Source organism: Coturnix japonica, chromosome 4 (genome assembly GCF_001577835.2).
Source record: "Coturnix japonica isolate 7356 chromosome 4, Coturnix japonica 2.1, whole genome shotgun sequence".
Classification (NCBI taxonomy): Eukaryota; Metazoa; Chordata; class Aves; order Galliformes; family Phasianidae; genus Coturnix; species Coturnix japonica.
In genome coordinates, this window is record NC_029519.1 from 9158945 (window position 1) to 9178438 (window position 19494).

Sequence of the window (19494 nt, forward strand, 5' to 3'; positions counted from 1 at the left end):
AAGTGGTGGAATTCTGCAGTGGAACTTATGATTTCTCCTTTCCCTGCTACAAGGAGCTGTGCAAAGACTATCTTGACTAAATGATGACCTCCAGATGGACAAAGAGAAAGTAGAAAGACGAGAGCAGACACTGACCCATGAGCTGTCTTCGGTGATGCTGCCATATGTAGAGTATGCATGACAATGCTAGAAAACATGCAGTAAATTTCAAGAGCACTCAAATATAGAGGCGCCAGCAAGCAAGTAACAGCGGACTGGTATGAAGTCGTCCCTGCTTGCCCTCTGGGCTCTTGTGATGTTTTGTTAAACAGATACTGAATTCAGTGCACAGCCTCAAAGCAGCTGGAGTTTGCAAATTATGGCTGTGTTTGGGGAGGACAGTAAGAAAAACAGTGTGTGTTTAGGGGAAACAGAGAGGGACACTCATGGGCCCTGTCTGCGTTTTGTAAGGATGGTTCTTAGAATCGCAGAATAGATTCATAGAATATCCTGAGTTGTAAGGGACACACAGGGATCATGGTGTCCTATGCCTTGCTCCACACAAGGCCACGCAAAGAACAACTTTATGGTGGTTGTTTTTTTTATCCAAGAAGGACGTAAGAAACAACTCTGAAATGGCATCTGGCTGTCCCCAGAGTGCTTCCAGGGCAGGCAGAATTGGTGGAGAGCAGCAAGGATAGGGAGGCTGCTTTTGCCTTGCTGTGTTTCTTCCTTCTGGATCACACAGTTTCGTGCATGGGACAGTGTTAACACTTTATAGAGCAGATGGAGCACACAACAATGGGATCCAGATAGACTGGAGGTCCTTGCTCTGCCTGGAAATGCCACAGAGATAATGTGACTGCTGTTGCGTTGCAGTGCATTGTGCTGTGCAAGCTGACATCCTGCACGTGAGGACGTTTATGTTCTGTGGAAGTTTTTTCTGATACCATATGAATAATCTGAGCCAAAATTTTTTGGGGCTGATGGGGTGCTCTGTGTATCCAGTGGTGCTACGTTTGGTGCAGCAGAGCCCCAGTGCTGACAAACATGGGCCTCCACAAAAGTTCATCATCATGCAGAGGGAGTTCTCAGGAAGTGACTTCTCATTCTGGGGGAAGCTGCAAGCCAGCTGTGACCTCTCAAAGAGCTGTTGCTGTAGGGAAGGAATCAGTTCAGCTGGTGGTGACTGGTGCTCTGCCTACTGCCCGCTGAGATGCTGAGCCCCCCAGGCAGCAGGTAGTGGCAGCGCCAGATCCCAGATGAACAGGAGGCATTCAGTTAAAAAAGGAGCCTGAGAATAACCTAGGCTTTCCTGGAGAAAGGTGCTCTGGAAATATGAGAGTTGGTCTATGCTGGGATGTGTGATGATGCAGGCATTTGAGTGCTAACAGAGGAATGTGAAGACTAAAATGTCTTGGAGTGCAGGAGCTAGGAGTCACTCATCAGTGAGCTTAGCTGTCTTGGATCGCTGCATGGAGGTTGGCACTGGCAGTCCCTGAGGAAAGAATAGCCACCGGTGAGCAGATACCAAATGTGTCAATATATCACATTCAGCTCTCTGGCATTCCTGGCAGCAAGAGAGAAGCTGCAGACGTTGAGAAACAGCCAAGTCCTCAAACTGCCAGGGCAGCTCCTTGCAAAGAGGACCCTGTTATCAGGGTCTTTGGCATGTGAGACCAGTCCCCCAAGTGCTTGATGTGCAGGGTGTTCATTTTTGGTTTCAACATGCATGTTTTGTGGGTTGATGTGTAAGGCTCTCTGGGATCTGTAACCACCACATACAGTATGCCATATGAGATGCCAGCTGAACACCTACCCCATCATGCCTGTGAGCTGTTTAATGCCAGCACTTTGCATAGGACCTGATGGGTACAGAGGAGAGCTGTGTGCCTGGCCCATCCTGCTCACACCAAGCTGCACTAGGCTCATTTCTAATACAGTGTGATGGAGCAGTTTAGAGGTCTTCATGGAGCAGAGCCAAGGTGAAAACGATCCACTTGCCTTCGCTGACCAGCACCAAAGCAGCAAATTTCTCTTTCAGATTTCATCTGCCAGGAAAGCTACTGTTTTTATGAGTGTCCTAGTTGTTGACAGATAAGGGCAGGGAAAGCATGGGGACGAGGAATTGAGCAATAAGCCTTTCTGCCAAGGAATAAACACTGTCAGGCGTGGGAAGTGCTGCCCTCTGTCTCCACAGGATGTTTCTTGCTCTCATTTCTCTTGGCAGAAAATTCGTTTCCTCATCACCCCTCTCCTCCCCTAGTCTACTTTCAGCTGCGGCTTCTCCTCCCCATCACTTCTCCACTTCTCTCACCACATCCTCCCAGCAAGCAGGAGACTCCCTCACTTTCTGCATGGGCTGCACATGGACCTGGTGGAAAGACTGCTTTAAAATTCATCATCTTGAAGGAAAAGAAGCGAACTCAGGCGGTCACTGGTGATGCTGTGAGAAGAAAAGGAGGAAGGTAAATGCACGTTCTTCATTCCAGCTGAAATAGGGTGATTTTGCTGCTGTAAAGGGGGAAGTAAATGCAGCCCTATGGGATTAGAAGGGGCAGATGAGCTGAGCTTTTCCCATGAAATTATTTAAATAGGGCCTAGTCCTGAAAATAAGCAAAGAAAGTCATTGGAAAGGGGAAGTGCAATGTTAAAATTGCCAATGAAATATTTCTGTTTTAGACTTTCTGTTTTAGAGTTAATACAGCAGTTTTTATGATAACCACCGTTGAAGGGGTTTTTGCTTTATTCAGTTTTTTCCCCTGACTTTCTATCAGCATCTTCCTCCTTTCAGGCTATTCTACTCTCATACAAGGCTCTGCAGGGCTTCACATGTCTTGGGACACCCATGAGTTAGAGTGCTGTGATCAGGGAGAGTTGGAAATTGCTGGTGTTGTTCTCAATCTAGCTTGCATCCGTGGGCATAAATGTACAGTTATTGCAAGAAGGCCGGGATTTTGAGGGTTAACCACTGAGCAAAAAGTTTATTATAAAACTAGTGATGGTGGTATTTTATAAGGCTTTTCTTATAGACTGTGGAATAGGACCAGATAAGCCCTGACTTCTCTTTCCTGCTTACTCTCTCTCCTTCTCTCTATCCTAATCAGGCTTCCTCCTCTTTTCCCCAAGGCAGCTGCATCCTCAGTGACGCTCTGACCATCTTTTCAGCTCAGGCAGGGTCTGTGAATGTGGTCTCTGTCTGGAGCCGCAAGCTTCACCTACACAAAGGTGATTTCCTTCAGTTTGACTCTCGGGACTTGTCTCTTCATCTGCAGCATTTGCTGCTAGCAGAGCTGTGCATGTGCTGCCAGGCAGCTCCTACTAGGCACCACTTCTGCCCATCCTGGACTCCCGGCATGGCAGAAACACACAAGCTGTTGCTGGCAAATGGAGTTGTACTTGCCTGTCAAAGTCAGCATTTTAATCTCGTAGAATCATAGAGTTGTAGAATGGCTTGAGTTAGAAGGGACCTTAAAGCTCATTCAGCCACAACCCCTGCTGTTGGCTGGCTGCCCCCCACCAGCTCAGGTTGCCCAGGGTCCCATCCAACCTGGCCCCGAGCACCTCCAGGAATGGGGCACCTACAGCTCTCTGGGCAGCAGTACCAGGGCCGCAATGAGATCTCCCCACAGCCTTCTCTTCTCCAGACCAAACACCCCCAGATCCCACAGCCTGTATTCATAGGAGTGGTGCTCCAGCCCTCAGATCAACTTCAAGGCCCTCTGGACCAGCTCCAACAACTCTTCATCCTTCCTATGTTGGGACCCCCAGGCCTGGATTCAGCACTGCAGGTGGGGCCTTACAAGGGCAGAGCAGAGGTACAATCCCCTCTTTTGGTGCAGCCCAAGATACAGTTGCAGGCTCCAAGCACACACTGCTGGCTCGTGTTGAGCTCTTTACTCATCAGAACAGCCCTTCTCCTCGGAGCTGCTCTCAAGGAGTTCATCTCCCGTCAGCACAGAGATCCGGGATTGCTGAAACCAAGTACAAAGTGTTGCACTTGGCCTTGTTGAACCTCATTAGCTTTATGTGAGCCCACTTCTTAAGCTTGTCCAAGTCCCTTTATCTGTGACCCCTCTCCAACCAGACTCTTGTACGGGAGCTCATGTCCTGGGAGCTCTGTTTGTAAAACTTGGTATGACCAGTTAGTTACTTTAGTTTAAGTGACTATTGAGATACAATCCCTTTGAGACCATGAACAAAATACATTTTCCTTCCACTTTTTTTTGCGTATTTTTTTTTTTTTCTTTTTCAGTGTGAAAGTTATAAAAAGCAATGTACTGAGTTATAAATGGTGGGTGTCCCCTGAGCCTGGCTTACAAGGTTCGCATGGAGGGGTAGATCAGATCGGCTAAGAGGAAGTCAAACAAAGCAGCAGAATCTGATGCTTTTTAATAATGGAGTAGTCAAAATCTTTTTTTTTTTTTTCAGGTAAGACTTGTATACCTCCATCAGGCATTGTATCTCTCTGGCTTCCTTGTTAATGCATCCCTGATCTGCAAATGTTAGCTGGCTCAGTACTAAGTCTGGCTCTCTTCAGGGTTAGCTGCAATGTAAACAGCACGTTCTTACTGGAAGCTTTAGCCTGATCCAGTATACTGGACAGCCATGGGCACCTGGGTACCCCAGTGGCAGCTTTTTAATTGTACAGAGATGCTGAGCACTACCAGGCAATTTGGCTGTGTTGCATCTCATTTTTGTCACCCCTACAAAGGCACATAGTGTTTGTACAAGACATCAAACCTTGCAAGAATATCTTTGCCTTTAGCTAAATTTCCATTTACGGTTTGCCCTTCAGGGGAGCTCATAACAACCCTTTTTTCTTTCTTTTTTTCTTTTTTCTTTTCTTTTTTCTTTTTTTTTTGTTATTTATTTATTTATTTATTTATGTAACTTTCTAAATCCATTTAGGATCTGAAAACCTGGCCAAAGCAAACACTGCCCCAGACAACATTCCTCCCCAGGCACAGGCAATGGAGGTGTGCAGCCAGTAACATGCTGAGGCTACCACATGAGCCTGTGCAGTCTGTCTGCTCACACCACATGGGCTAAAACTCCTGGGTGTTTTCACCCTTATCTCTGGCTCTGGGAGTTATCCAGACATTTATTTTTGGTTATTGCTTTAAAGCCCTCCTTGGGAAAGCTCTTTCATAGCTGTACTTTGACTATGTCATTTCTGTGTACGTGCTGCTAATGCTGTTCCTTTCTCTCAGTTACTGCTGCAGAGAAGATCAATTTTGAATACAGTGGGGCTATAAGTCTTATTTAGTGGGGTGTGTGCTGATTTTAAGACTGCAGGATTTTGAAGATGATACTAAATTGGGAGGAACTGTTGGCTCTCTCAAGGGTGAAGAGTCCTTGAAGACAGGATTTGAAGGGATTGTCCTGGTGGAGCACACTGTGGGAGGTGCAGTAGAATTACCAGGTCACACCAATAGTTGAGCACTAGGTGAGAAGGTGTGGCTAACCCAGACAGCTCAGGTGCAGGCAATGCACCCGAGTAATGAAGAGGAGCCTGGATTCCACCCTCCTCTCACTTAAGGGTTAGCAGCCAAGGCATCAGTATCTCTTTGGATAGAAGTTGCTCTCCTTTTGAACTGCTACCAGACACTGGAAGATTAGAAGGGGTAAGCAAATGTTTTTTTGTCCCACTATGGCTCCATAGGGTTTGTATCCTACTGGAAGACACTGTTATCACCTTCCTTTGCCATAAAGGAGGAGAGAGGAAGTAGCGGTCTGCCTGTAGCTCTAGTGTTCCCACACTCTATGACCACCATAAACCATACTGAGATACTTAAGGCTATTCTCAGGGAATCACTAGTTCTCAGTTACTCATCTCATATATCCAGCATGCAAATCCAGGTGAATGGGCAGGGGTGACCCAAGAGGAAGGTGTGTGGGAGGAGATGGCAAATGCTAAGGCTTCCTGGATGTTTTTGTCAGGTGTTACTTATTAGGGAGGGAGGATGAAGTAAGTCTGAATCTGAACAAACCCAGAGTTGATCCCAATGTAGTAGCAAGTATTTGCAGCTGAGGGTTAAGGTCTGTGGGTACAGCTGGATGTGATGAGGTGCAAGAGGAGCCCCTGGCTTCATGTGTTTGTTTGCTGAGCAGCTCTTATGTGGGAGGGAGGGAAAAAGAACCTTGTGAGATAAGGTGCTAGACTAAGTGCTGCTTACCTTTGTTTCCTTCTCATGAGTTCTTGCTGAGCTTTGGAGTGGTTTTATCTCTGTTACCTGGCTTTGGTAAGGAGATGGTCAAACATGCCTACATCCTGACTTTGCTCTCACAGAACGTGGTCTTATAGATGGTACCAGACAGAAACTGTTTCCATAGTGAAGAACTGCTGATTGCCAGCATTGGCACTACAGTTCCTACCCTTGCTAGCCAGGATGTGCCCTGTCTTGTGTACGTAAGCCTGATGGTGCTGGGCTTCATGTGAAAACAGAGGGCAGTCTAAATTAACCAGGAAGGTCACTGCCAAGCAATGAGGTGCCTCAGGGATCCCATGAGGCCCCAAGAGTGAGGGCTGAGGTCCCCAGTGTCTCTGAAGGCCTTTGTTTGGAAGGGTGGAGTGGGGCAGTGCATCCAGGTCACCTATTGACCAGCACGCTCTCAGGGGATGAAGAAGTGGGATGGCTTCTGCACTTGAGAAGACACTGTGTGGCATTTTCAGTTGCTTCTCTTCCTAGGCAGGTGTGTCAGCAAAGTGCTCCTGACTCTTGTTTTTATGTGTATGTTTTTCAGAGGACTTTTATCTCAACTCTCCTGCCAGAATAAAGCTCCAAAATGCAACCTGTGTCCCTGCACAGCCTTTCAGAGCTGGAAAGAGCCAGTCTGCGAGAGCTAGCCCTCTACCAGCTGCAAGAAAAGCTGCTTGTTGGAGATCTCAGCCTGGCTAAAGGTAGGGGATGGGAGAGGGTGGCAAGTGCTGGGGGTGGGGGGCTGAGGTCTGAGCCATTAGTTCTACTTATCCACACTCCTGCACTTCATAATGTGGGATGATGTTTATAGATCAGTATTTGTGACACTTTCACTTAAGAGTTTTGGTCCATTTTTTTGTTTGTTTTGCTTGTTTTCTGCTTTGGTCTGAGCATCGGAGGCTGAAGTAAGCTTCTGGGGAGTGTTTCTCTGTCAATAGGAGTGTGAGAATATGACCCTGCCTTTGGTCCTCCTAATGCAAAACAGATGCAGTGTGATTTAGCAAGGGTTTCCAGCAGGGCGATTCCACTGGGATGGGGTAAGCTTTGTTTTGTGGATTAATGTTCAGCACAAAGCTCTGATGCTGAGATGGGGCTTATGCAAGGCTAGGGGATATGCTACTGAAATTAATGGGCAGATAAATATAGAAATTCCACAGGGACTATGGTCCACTGTCCCAGCCTACAATGGAATAAGGGAATTATCTGGTTTCCCATAACCACCAGTGTTCCCTAATAACTTATCTAACCAATTAAGTACAATGAGCTGAGAATCAGTTGGCTGCTTCTCGGATTGTAATTTAACAGTGGAAAACCAGATACAAATGCCTCCTCTATGCTCTGGGCCATGTTTTGGCATCCCAGTAAGGCAAAAGATGCTTACTGATCACCAGCTGAACACACAGTACGGCAGAGCAGTTGCAAAGAGTGCTTGGGTTCTCCAGACCCACTGCCCACTCACAGTGTGTCTGTTGCCACCACTGACACAGGAGGTTGGGGCTGGAGCCCCTCTGCTGTGCAGTGTTGCTACAGATGAGGAGTTGTTTCTAATCACTCATCTTCAAACTCATACTGGATAGCGAGCAGGTGCCAGAATGTAACTGCATCTATTTATTCTGGGTCACATTCAAGTTTTATTTCTTGTTTTATTAATATTTGGCATATTTTGGAACATTTCATTGCATGAAATGTTTTCAAGAATAGTGAAAATGGAAAGTTCCCTTCTTGTTCCCAGGATGTCTGATCAGCCACTGCTGTTTCTTCCAGTCCCTGGGGACCTCTGTTCATAAACATTCTGCTCTCCCCAATTTGTTTGTTTGTCTTGAGCTGTTGTGATCCATTCTCAGTGATATCGTGCAGCAGCAAGTAGCTTCTCTATGGAACAGTGCAGGATGAAAAGCAAATCAGAAAATTCCTTCTGTGGGCTGCATTTTGTCAGATTCCTCTCTTCCTGCAGGATGAGCACAGAGACTGTGAAGTCCTGATCTCAGCCTTGTGTGCATTTCATATCTTACATTCAAGAAAGCGCTTTCCAGTGGACTCCTTTCTCCTTATGTCTGTTTTTGTATCCCTTTCTACCTGCTATTGTGTTTTTTTTTCTTTTTCAGTTGGTTGTCTGGGAGTTGGTGTGAAAGGCTAGATGAGAATTAGCTATGCAAACCTTGCACCCGCATCACTGTTTTCCTGTGTTGATACATTAAAGGAAGATTCATAACGTTTGGAAATGCCTGAATTTGGTCTTCATTGTCTCCATTTGAGTACATTCACCTGCCTACATGAAATTTCTTCGATTAAATTGCCCTCCTTAATAAACAGCCACCATATGATTGTTATTGCCTCCCTCAATGAAAACATGCTCAGCATCTTCTTTAACCCTCTCCAGGGAAGGCATACAGTGTGGGAGCACAGGGTATGTGAGCCACCCTTTGGGACAGCTTTGATGCTTGCTGGGCTGCTCTCTTCCTTCAGTTCTTGCCTCATTCAATCCCAACAAACTTCTGCAGCGTTGCAGACCTTTGAGTAAATAACAGCCTTCAGGATGACCCTTTTGAAATGCAGAAGAAACTTTTGATGGACACTGTAATCTCATTTTGGTTGATTCTGCAAGAATGAGTTTGTTGTTCAGGAGAAGCAGAAGACCAAAACAAGATAAAATCTTTGAAGGAGGTACAGCTACCAGTGAAAAGAAGTTGTCCTTGTCTCCCAGGCTTGAAGTAGGTCATAAGCCTTACCCTGCCACAAAGATAGCAGCTCGTGCCTTCTGTAGGGAGGGATCCATGTGGTTTCTTTACTATCTGCTGCCTCCTGGTTTGTTCCTGTTAGGAATGTTTGGATGGCTCCAGGAGTAGAGAATTATTGTGACTGTATATTTAAACACTGGAGGTTTTTGCTGGCATTTTTTCTTCTATATCTGGGTAGTGTTTTTTGGCTCCAGATTGTTGCTCTAAGATTGTAACTTCTTGCTATTCATTTCAATGAAACGAAACATATGGTGCTGTATAATGATTAATGTACACTGTGTTTTCATGTGCATACTGTTCATAGCAACACAGCTTCCATCTCAGTCTTACAGAATAACCCAAACATTTATACAAGATGCATCTAAGAATAGAATTCCTAATAAATGGCGAAGGCCAGAGTGGGATGATGTGTTCTGGGAAGACTTAGAGTGGTTAATGGATGAGTTTTCAGTTAATTGACGCAACAAAAAATGGTGACTGCTGTTTCTGGATGTACATCTCTGAGGTTACTTAAGTGTAGGGCTTGGCTATCTACGATCAAGATGTGATTTCTTGGTGATGTGTTTTGTCTAATTTTTTGTTAGTTTGCTTATATTGTATTAAAAAAAAATAAATCAGAAACAGTTCTAGGGCTGTATTTCTTTTTCCAATGTGGAGACCAGACCTCTGAGGCTGAATTGAAGGAGCTTTCCCAGTTTTTAGGTGCCCCTTCCTCCACTTCAGGGGGACAGATGTCAGTTGAGGGACGTGGTTTAGAGAGAACTATTGGTGACAGGTGGACTGGATGATCTTGTAGGGTCTTTTCCAACCTTGGTGCTTCTATGATTCTATAATTCTATGACAGTAGTCTCTCTCTTGGTCTGTTCCCCCAGGCAGCTGATGCCAGTGTGCTGTCCTGTGTGGCTTGTAATACCACTGTGTCAAGTCCACAGTGTCCCAAAGGAGGTGCCAGTGGCCATGCTCTACATGCAGGGGTGCAGAAAGGCCAACAGCTTCAAGGTGGGACTGTGCCAAAGCAGCCTAATGATCCTGGGCCTTTGCTTTTTTCCTACAGTTGGACCTAAAGGCAGTAAATCTTTCCGACAGAAACTGGAGAGCTTTTCAAAGGAGAAGAAAGGTGAGCAGCCTCCTTCGTACTTGAGTTTTGGTCACTACTCTCAAACAGAATGGGTGATTTTCAATGGGACTGAGCCAGAAATCTGAAATTAGCAAGGTGATTTGCCAGTGTAGCTTTGGTTTTCTCCAGAGTATTGTGTAGTGATGCATGCATAACCACGAGAGACTGTAGAAGGGTGAGTGTGTGTGCATAGCTTTCAGGTCTGCCATCCTGGACTCAAGCTGCATGTCTCCTTTTCATGTATTGAATCAGTTTTACATGCAGTCCCGCTTACACTCTTGCTGATTGCTACCTTTACAGTATCCTGGTATTCTTCTGTGAGTTAATTATTTTACCTAGACATGCATATGTGTCCTTGGCAGCTGGCCTGTACTGCTTTAGTTATTTTTCACTGCTAACAATACTTTTCAATGTCTCCCATGGTTTTTTTTTCACTTAGACTGCTCTCCTCAGACTTTTGGGATCCCACTGTGCCAAGTCATTGCCAATGACCGTGCAAACAGACAACTGCAAGAAACAGTGAAGAGCAGCCGCCGGCTGTGCGTGGAGGTGGAAGAAACAGTGACAAACTTTCGTGCTCAGATGCAGAAGAGATCCCCGCTGGGCAGGGGCTGTTGGCTGGTACCTTATGACATGTTCTCTGAAGAGCCTCTTTCTCCAGACTTCCCTGACCATAACTCTTCCTGGAGTCAGAGAAGGGTATGATTGCAGAAATGAACTAACCTCTGTGGCAGGCTCATTGTGATAGTATTGCAGACTGGGGGAGGCTCAGGCAAATGTTATGGCTACTGTTCATGCACTGGGGGACTAATGCTACAGAAGAGATGGACTGTGACAGGTGGGTCAGTGTATACTATCTGTTATGGAGCTGTAGAGCTCAGGAAAGCCAAGGTCACCAGAAGCACATGGTCAGATTCCTATTAGAGCAGATAGGGATAGGAGTAGATTCATCATCAGTAGTATAGACTTTTCAGACCCTCCATTGCATCATGTCTTCTTGAGCAGTACCACCAATAGATATGACACCTGTCATGTCAGATTTTTGGCGGTGTAGCAGCTAGAGACAGGACCTCACATTTTATGAACTCCTATCAGAAACTGATTGTTGATTTGGGTCCTGCTGGCTCCCTGGCCTCAAAGCAGGGAGAGACCCTTCTCACTACTAGAGGAGCAATGGTGCTGGTGGTCTGCTTGCAGTGTTGACTGTCTTTGCCCCAGGGGGCAAGGAAGATGGTGCTACTGGTCAGCCTTGGCCACCTTCTTGGCTATAGTTCTGTTTCCTGTGAGAGGAAGTAAGTATAACTTGGATTAGGTTTGCTTCATTTCTTTGGAGTAGAAACCCATGCATGGTCTCTGTCATATCCCTGTAAATTCTGCTTTAGAGAGACTCCAATATAGGTAACTAAATCCAGTACATTGCATGAGGATGGCAGGCTTGGGGGTGTTTCTTCTTTCCCCATGTCTGCATGCAGTATAGGCTCTGTCCCAGTAGAAAGGCTCTTCTTAGAAACACCTCACACTAGGAACAGTGAACATAAATGAAGTCACAACAGTTGAAAAGTGCCTCTATGATTCTACTACAACCCAAGTCAGGCTTTTTGTAGACCTCTACATTCATTTGGAGGCTGTGCTTCTCTTTGTCACTAATATCTGTGGTAACAACTATGGTAGTGTACTGGGGTCCTGTGGGACAGTTCCTGCCACCTTGTGAATCACCTCTGCTTCGTCTCAGGGAGCCATGTCTGTGGACTGTATCAGTGAACTGAGTGGCAACAGTTCCAAGCTGCTGGAGGCACTGCAGTTGTCACATCCCCATGAGCTGGATCCACGGAGGAACCTGGGCAAGAAAAAGATGTTAAGTCTCAACCCCATCGCCTGGCAGGTCCCACGAATTGTGGACAGATGTTGCAAACACATTGAAAGATATGGTAAATAAGGATTTCCTCCCAAACATTTTTTCTTATCCTCTCTGCCAAGAACAGAGGAAAACACGCTGCCTCACAAACAGGGCAAGATAACTGTTTCCATGATGTTAACATGTTCTGCTTTGGGAATGCAGAGCACTAACTTGTCTGTTTCCCAGGTCTCCAAACGGTGGGCATCTTCCGGGTTGGGAGCTCCAAGAAAAGAGTTCAGCAGGTAAACTGCATCCTTTCTGCATTCTCATATCCATGGGATAAATGCTTGCATGGGAGGTGAATGAATGAAGCAGACACTGGCATGTTGAGGTCTAAAATATCACAGGTATATACTGGAGAGCAAACAGTCTGCAACCTGTTGAGTCCTTTGCTCAGCTCTGGAGAACAAGCTACATCTTTGCAAGCTGCCTTTAGCAGCTGAGCCTCATTCACCCGATGGAACTTCAGAGTTCCCTCTTGCCAGTAACAAGCTGCTCTTGTGTTCTGGCATGCCTCCTTCCAGCAGCTCTGTACAAATGAGTGTTTTTCAACAGTGTGACTTGCTTTTATTCTTCTCATTTCCATCTTCAAGCTGAGAGAAGAGTTTGACCATGGACTGGATGTTTTCTTGGATGAGCATCAAAGTGTTCATGATGTCGCTGCTCTGCTCAAAGAGTTTCTTCGTGACATGCCGGATTCACTGATTCCCAGGGAGCTCTACACAGCTTTCCTCAGCACAGCCTGTAAGCACCCATCATGAATTATTGCTCTCTTTCTGCAGTCCACCCATTACTTCTAGTTTTGTAAGGAAAAAGGGGAATTTTCTTGTCCTTGTGTAGTCACTAGGCCCCAGCACAGTTCAGCATGCTATGCAGTATCTCAGCCCAGTGGTTTCCACTCTTAAAGGTGACTTAGCAAATGTTCTGTCTAGGTCCACCTACCCCCCACAGTTAGGGTGACTGCATTTTTTAGACTGTCTCCACTGTTAATATCCTCATACTTTCTTGGTCTGGTTCACCATCTCTTTGTCTCTCTTTCCCCTCCTTTCCATCCTTCTCTTGTCATATTTGATAATTAAAATCCTGGATTCTCTGCTTCCACATCAATAACCAGGTCATAGTGTCTCTGGCCTAGGACAGTCTTTGGCCATGGGGTGTACGGTATTAAATGCAACTACATCACAGACTTTAATGAGATCTACTGGAGTTTCATCCCTGTGTAGGCAGGATGAAATACTGACTTTACTGATTTACTGTAAAGGGTAGCACCTGTCTGGCTCCCTCCAGAACTCGTTACTGCAAATTTAAAGTAGAGCTGTCCAGCTGGAGATACATATGAAGCAGACTGGGAACTGCACTAAAACAATGATCTTCTCTCTGTCCAGCCATGGAAGGCCCACCACAGCTGGCTGTGCTGCAGCTGCTGCTCTTTCTGCTGCCCCCCTGCCACAGTGACACACTGCACCGTCTACTGCAGTTCCTTAGCAAGGTGGCACGGCATGCTGAGAACTCCTGGGGCCCTGATGGCCAGGAGGTAAGGCTTGTCCACAAGGATAGGTTTTTGGCAAGGGATTGTTTAAACTCTGATGGAGACCGAGCAAAGTTAATTGCAAGCTTGGCTTAATCCTGTGACACCCTGAGCTTGCAATGGCTCTCTCCTGTGGAGACTCTTGAGCCAGCCAAAGGCTTAGGAGGTTTTGTGCGTTTTTAGCTACTGTTCCAATCAGATGAATTAAAGGTGATAATCCGGCTGTCCTATACTGTGTACCTGATGCTACTCTGTGGTACAGATAAGGTTCTGGAGTGGGTTTTGTTTTTACACAAACTAGGGCAGGCAACATTTTAAAGCAAAGGAAGAAAAACCAGGAAAAGATAAAAACGAACAGAATTTCAATTAATTTCCTTCTCTGTGGTGAGTCTAATTTGCTCTCAGTTCTGTTTTTCTGGTTTGCAGTAACCCCAGGTTTTTCCAACCCCAACTGTCATGAGGAACTTATCACGATTCATTGAGGTTGATTATGGTTTCTCTGGATAGTTTGAGCTCTAAGTCTCCACATGATGCAGAGAGACTGGTTTTTGTCCCAAATTGTAACATAATGTCGTCTTCTTGCACAGTTTGTCAAAGTGAGTTAGATGGGAATGGATAACCTGATGCAAACAAGGGGCAAGTGTATGCTTCAGCACCATGCAGCCTTGAAGTTAGCCCCTTGTTCAGAGATGACTGAGCTGGACCCAGATCAACTTTCTATTTGTCACTCAATAGCTTGTGTTTCTGTCCTGGGGTGGGTGAGGCTATCCTGGGGCACTGCATGCTGCTGCATCTGTAGTTTCCCTTTGTTCTTGCTTACTAGATTCCTGGGAATAAAATGACTGTTTCAAACTTGGCCACGATCTTTGGTCCCAACATCCTTCAGAAAGAGAAGCCTGGAGAAAAAGATGCTGGAGCCATGAACTTTGAAGACAGCGCAGCTATCATACTGGTGGTTCAAAGGCTGATTGAGCACTATCAGACCCTGTTCATGGTAGGTGCAGCTTTCTCAGGGCATCTTTTCTTCTCTAAACTCTTTCCTAATGGTTGTACAAACAAAGATATATTCACAGCCCCACTTAACAGCAGGTGACTCAAGGTGACTTGTGGAAATGTGATTAATTCCTCATGGCACATGTAAATACTAATTTGGGATGGGTTGTTACTGGTCTCATAAAGACTGAGCTGAGGGGCATACCATGAACAGGTCCTGTCTTTTCTCTCGCTTTCTACCCACACAATGTCTGACTGAACTCCTTTGGTACAGGTTACAATTAACCAAAAGCTGCTGGAGTGGCACCTCAGTACTGTTTCTCTCCCAAAAGTCCCAGTGAATGAGGAAAAAAGAGAAGCTCCTAAAAGGAAGGAGCTAGAAGGTGATGCTTGGGAGGTCCAGATACTATAATCTCAGGCAGATGATGGGAAGGAAGTAGCAGTAGGGTGCCATGAGCAAGTGTGTCTGTCTCTTTCCTAGGTCTCTCCAGAAACACAGCATGACATCCTCAGGAGACTGTTTCAGACAGACCCTGATGTCATTGACTACCTCTTGCGCAGGAAATTCAATGTTGTTCTGTAAGTCTCACTCAGGGTACAGCTGGAGGGCACAATGCTCCATGCTCTCAGGGTCACGCACCAATGTGTGATGCTTTTTCATTACCTGCGTCACTATCCACCTCCAAATTTCCTTCATCCTTGTTGGCACTTTTGCTTATTTTTGGCCTCTCCTGCATGCATGTAAATAGACATGTGCCTGTATCTGTTTGTGACTGCCAACTATGTTTCTACATATGCTCCTTGTCTGCAAGATAGAGTAGATAGGTCCAGGCAGTCCTTCAGTATGCACTATGTTCTGCATGAAATGGTTTACTGGAGCATAGATCTTACAAGTAGTCTCTGCTCCTTGTCTTACTTCACACAAATGTTTGGGGTCAAACAGCATCTTTTTCTTTCTTCCTTTCTTAGGAGCACAGAAAGTGAGGATTCAGCAGAGGAATGTACTCCAATCCTGATGCCTGATCAGACCCTGGAAAGTAACTCACTCTCAGAGTTGTACAGCAATGTCTCATTCCTGAACTTGAACGTGGGCATCTAGCCAGCCCTCAGCACTGCCTTCCATGGACAAAACTGGGCAACATTTCCACTACAAAAATGTTCTCTGTCCTGCTTTGAAGGAGTGGAGAAGGAAAGGGTGCACGAATGTATTTGGAAGTATCTTTGCTAACTGTAGGCATGTAAATGGTTCTGGTGTAGCGAGATCTGCAGCAGAATGGATTTTCAGTTACAGCTTTGCTGCCTGTCAGCTCATAGGGACGCGGCTGGGAGAGAAGCAGCTTGAGCTGAGACCTACTGGGCACGACTGGCCTGAAACACGAGTGAGTGGAGACTGCTAGCAGGGCAGTAAGGGTGGAAAAGTGCAGTTCAAGTTCATGCAATCTGTATTTTGATATCCCACTTGCCATGTGTTGTCCTATCACTGCTTAGAGCACAAAGAGATCTCGGAGTTGAAGAAATGACAGAAACCCAACAGCACCATTATTGCGAAGATCCATGGCTTGCCATGTTCACAAGGAATTGTGGATATATGTATATTTTTAAATGTTGAATTCAGTTTTCCAACTGCTAATTAGATAGAAAACACAATATTGGCCACAAAATACATAGGTAGCGTAGTACAAGGGAGATGTATGCTCTGAGAATTGTGAACATCTTTATTCCTTGACTAATATTCAGTAAGTAGATCATCTAATGTATTATATGATGTATTACAGAGATGAATGTCTTCTTGTGATCTTTGGCTGATAAATGCCTGGTTTGTTTGTTTCCTACAGCTGAGGCATTGGAAGGTACTGCAAGTTACATGCAAATGTATGTTTTTAGCTGATGGGACAGAATGAAAGTTACCAGCAAATATTTCCTGCTGTTTTCTTTCCGTTTGCTCTGCTAGATGTGGCCTGGTGGCCCCTTCCCCAGCAGTTCCCCTGGGTTGGGCTGTCCTTAGGTGAAACAGCATGCTCTAGATGTGGTACAGCTTTGGGTATCAGAAGCATTTCAAAGGTTTAGTTGTGTCATGCCGTGTGGTACAGCTTTGGGCAGGAGGACACACTTGTGAAGAGTGGCTGTGGTAGGTGCTGGCTGGAGCCAGCTCAGTCCAGGGGATGGCAAAGGGGAACACAAAGGGATATGGATCAGGAGTCTGGCTTGAGATATAGGTTATGAAAACAAATGGTGGACAGGCCTAAGGCTACACCAAAGGATGACTCTGAGGCTCAAGCATAGAATGGGAGCGCTCCTGCAGCAAGAACATCAGTCATCTGGAGTTCTCACAGCCCAGATCCTCTTGGGTACTCTGCACAGTGTTTACACCACCTGGCAGCTGCTTAAGAAATGTTTGGCTCTGCACAGGTCCCTGCATAAGGTTTGCAGTTATGGTCAGAATTCAGCATTAACCCTGACCTTAAGGTTATGGTCATGTCTTCCCACTTCCAAGTTTTTGAGTGGGTTGGAGCTTTCTCAGGGTAATTGAATTACTTTTGGTAAGTTTTGATTGTTCTGATTTTGATGAATAAATACACCATATTAGTTTCAGTGATAACATCTTTTTTCCTAGGACAAATGGCAAGTATAGGCTTGGTGTGTGTTTAGTGGTAGAAGTAGAGCTAGGGTTCATTTTAGGTTAGGACTGATAGGGTTTAGTAATGGGATTAGGGTGACTGCAAGGATTGAGGTAGATTAAATATTTGGGCCTTTTCTACTGTTAACAGTTTGCGTGTCCTCTGCATGCTCAAGTGGAATTGGTGACCATATAAAAGCACTTTGGGGTCCTGCAAACAACAGAAGTAGGTTTTCATTAGGGATTAAGTTTTGTTTTGTGGGCACAATTCAAGTGTGGACCTGTGTGATCCAGCATTTCCCTCTTTGTGAGCAGGGAGCCCACAGCTCAGCTCACGTGCCCCACACTTGTCATTACTGTGCTGTGGCCTTGGCCAGCCTTTGTAGCTATGTAGTTAATGAATGAATGATCTTTCTGGCACCAGGCAGGGAGAGGAGATATTCCACCATAGCCTCATCTGCCCCATAGCTGCACTGCTTGGTGTTGAACTCTTGCTTTGAAAAGGTCCTTTTCCTGTGGATGGATATGCTTGGAATGGATGGAGAAGCAGTATCCGGAAAATAGCAGGCTAAAGAAGGACGAGTGTGCTGAGAGATAGCTGCTGAAAGCCTCCCACGAACCCAGTGATCAGCAGTGCTGTTGGCTCTGCAGGAACAGATAAACACAGGACATGGTGAGTCTGCTCAATGCTCCCGGGGCCATCAACACACTCAGGCAGCCAACAGCCAGCTGTGCAACCAGGATCATATCCAAGAAGGCAGCAGAGCAGCTGGTCTGTGCCGACAGATGCAGGATTATACCTGGTGCAAAAGCAAACCCTCTGGGGCACCTTTCAGTTTCTTTCTAAAATCCTCTGGCGCATCAGTGAGACTCTGCTCCTCAGCCAACAGCCAACATTGGTTTCACTACCCCATGGGGTGTGAGTGACACCTTATCTCGTGTCAGCCACAACAGCTCGAGTCCGTTAGCAGCACTAATGAGGATAAGGTCTTCTAGTAACCGGTGCCCTTGGTAGCTCAGGGAAGGGGTTTCACATCAGTTGGACACCTTTTCTGTGAAAGCCTCGGGAGGGAGCACTGGAAAGGAAACAGATCCTCGGTTTGGGAGGAGTGGTTATGAATATTCATCGTTTTGAATTCAAGATAAAGCAGACCATCTTAATGTCTTTAAACGGACATCCTTGGCAAGGGCTGAACACCGGCACGTTGCTGAAAGCTCCACATGAGGGCAGCTGTCACCACTTCTCTCAGTAAGTGCCGCTGCTTCCTCTCAGCAGCTAAAGAGAAGCTCAGTAGCAGGCACTGCCTGGCACGTGTGCTTGCACATGACTTGCTTTATTTCATCTCCCTCAAACAAACAGGACTTCACAAATCACTTGCACAGCACTGTTGTTTCTGAAGCACTTTGCCCAACCCTTGCTCAGCTGCTGACCCAATAGACCTGCTCCATAGAAGAGACATAGACACAAGTTTGATGGATAGAAGTAAAGCCAGATCCTGGCAAATCAACATTGCTTCCTCTGTATTTCTGAGATCAGAGAAACTGCCTGGGGCTTTATGTCCAGAGAGGAGGGGGGTCACACTCCTGTGGCAGGCTGAGGGCCAAGGGGTCAATACCTGATTATGTTTGACCTAGAAAATGAGTGGAGCTGCACCCCTGCTGAAAAGAGATGTCATAGGGGCATCAAGGGCAGCTTTGTGCTGGCAGTGTGGGACACAAGCTGGCTGGACACTGCATGGCCTTAGAAGAAAAGCAAGAATTCTGCAGCAGAACCAGCCTGAAGCTGGCTGTGGGCCAGTGCTCTTGTGACCTGATAGGAAGGGAATTGCCTGGGGTTTCCAGCCTTCCCCCTACTGTGTCATTTACAGTAAAAACCCCAGAGCACTGTATGGCAAATGGGAGCCTGGCCAGTCCCACTGCAGTGTGGGATGCTGCTGTAATGACTGCTTGCTTCTCGATGGCCAACATGCAATTTCTTCTAAATACAGGTTCTGTGCCACCCTGCACTGGAAGGAATGAAGGGACACTGAAAAATGGTGCTGACATCATCATCTTATTGGTGTGCTTAGCTAAAACGATAGAAAACGGATAGAAAACAGAATCGGGGTGACAGAGCCTGCATCCAAATGCCAGCAGCAAGGGGCAGGGAATGCCTTCCTTTGCACCCCTTCCCTCCTCTATATGGCAATTGCTAATGCTGAAATCATTCACCATCGCCACTCTGTGACAGTCACAGACAGCAGCCTCCTGGAGGTTAAAAGCTCTGTTCTGGAAGAGCTGGACTAATGACTCGTACGGGCAGCTGGCAGGGAGATGTTAAGGACCGCGGTCACATAGCAGAACTCCAGCCAAGGGCCATCCGCACCGGGAATCGGCTGGGCTGGGCTGGAGGGAGCCCCGGGGAGACCCAGCATAGAACCAA

The 19494-nt window shown here is 46.2% G+C and overlaps 1 protein-coding gene across 3 annotated transcripts; it reads left to right on the top strand.

Moving 5' to 3' along the window:
- The first annotated feature begins 575 nt into the window (after positions 1-575).
- LOC107312797 (rho GTPase-activating protein 6-like) lies at positions 576-16372 on the top strand. 3 transcript variants are annotated; one of them, XM_015860507.2, is made up of 12 exons: positions 576-2447; positions 5326-5606; positions 6727-6883; positions 9975-10037; positions 10477-10736; positions 11770-11965; positions 12121-12176; positions 12528-12678; positions 13320-13468; positions 14286-14456; positions 14937-15034; positions 15425-16372. In XM_015860507.2, exons 3-12 carry the CDS (start codon positions 6769-6771, stop codon positions 15552-15554), a joined length of 1389 nt encoding a protein of 462 aa, XP_015715993.1. In that variant the 5' UTR covers positions 576-2447; positions 5326-5606; positions 6727-6768; the 3' UTR covers positions 15555-16372. The 3 variants fall into 3 exon arrangements, with proteins under 3 accessions (XP_015715993.1, XP_015715991.1, XP_032300151.1); XM_015860505.2 differs by lacking the exon at positions 5326-5606; XM_032444260.1 differs by lacking the exons at positions 576-2447; positions 5326-5606 and adding an exon at positions 6129-6147.
- The last annotated feature ends 3122 nt before the right edge of the window (positions 16373-19494 follow it).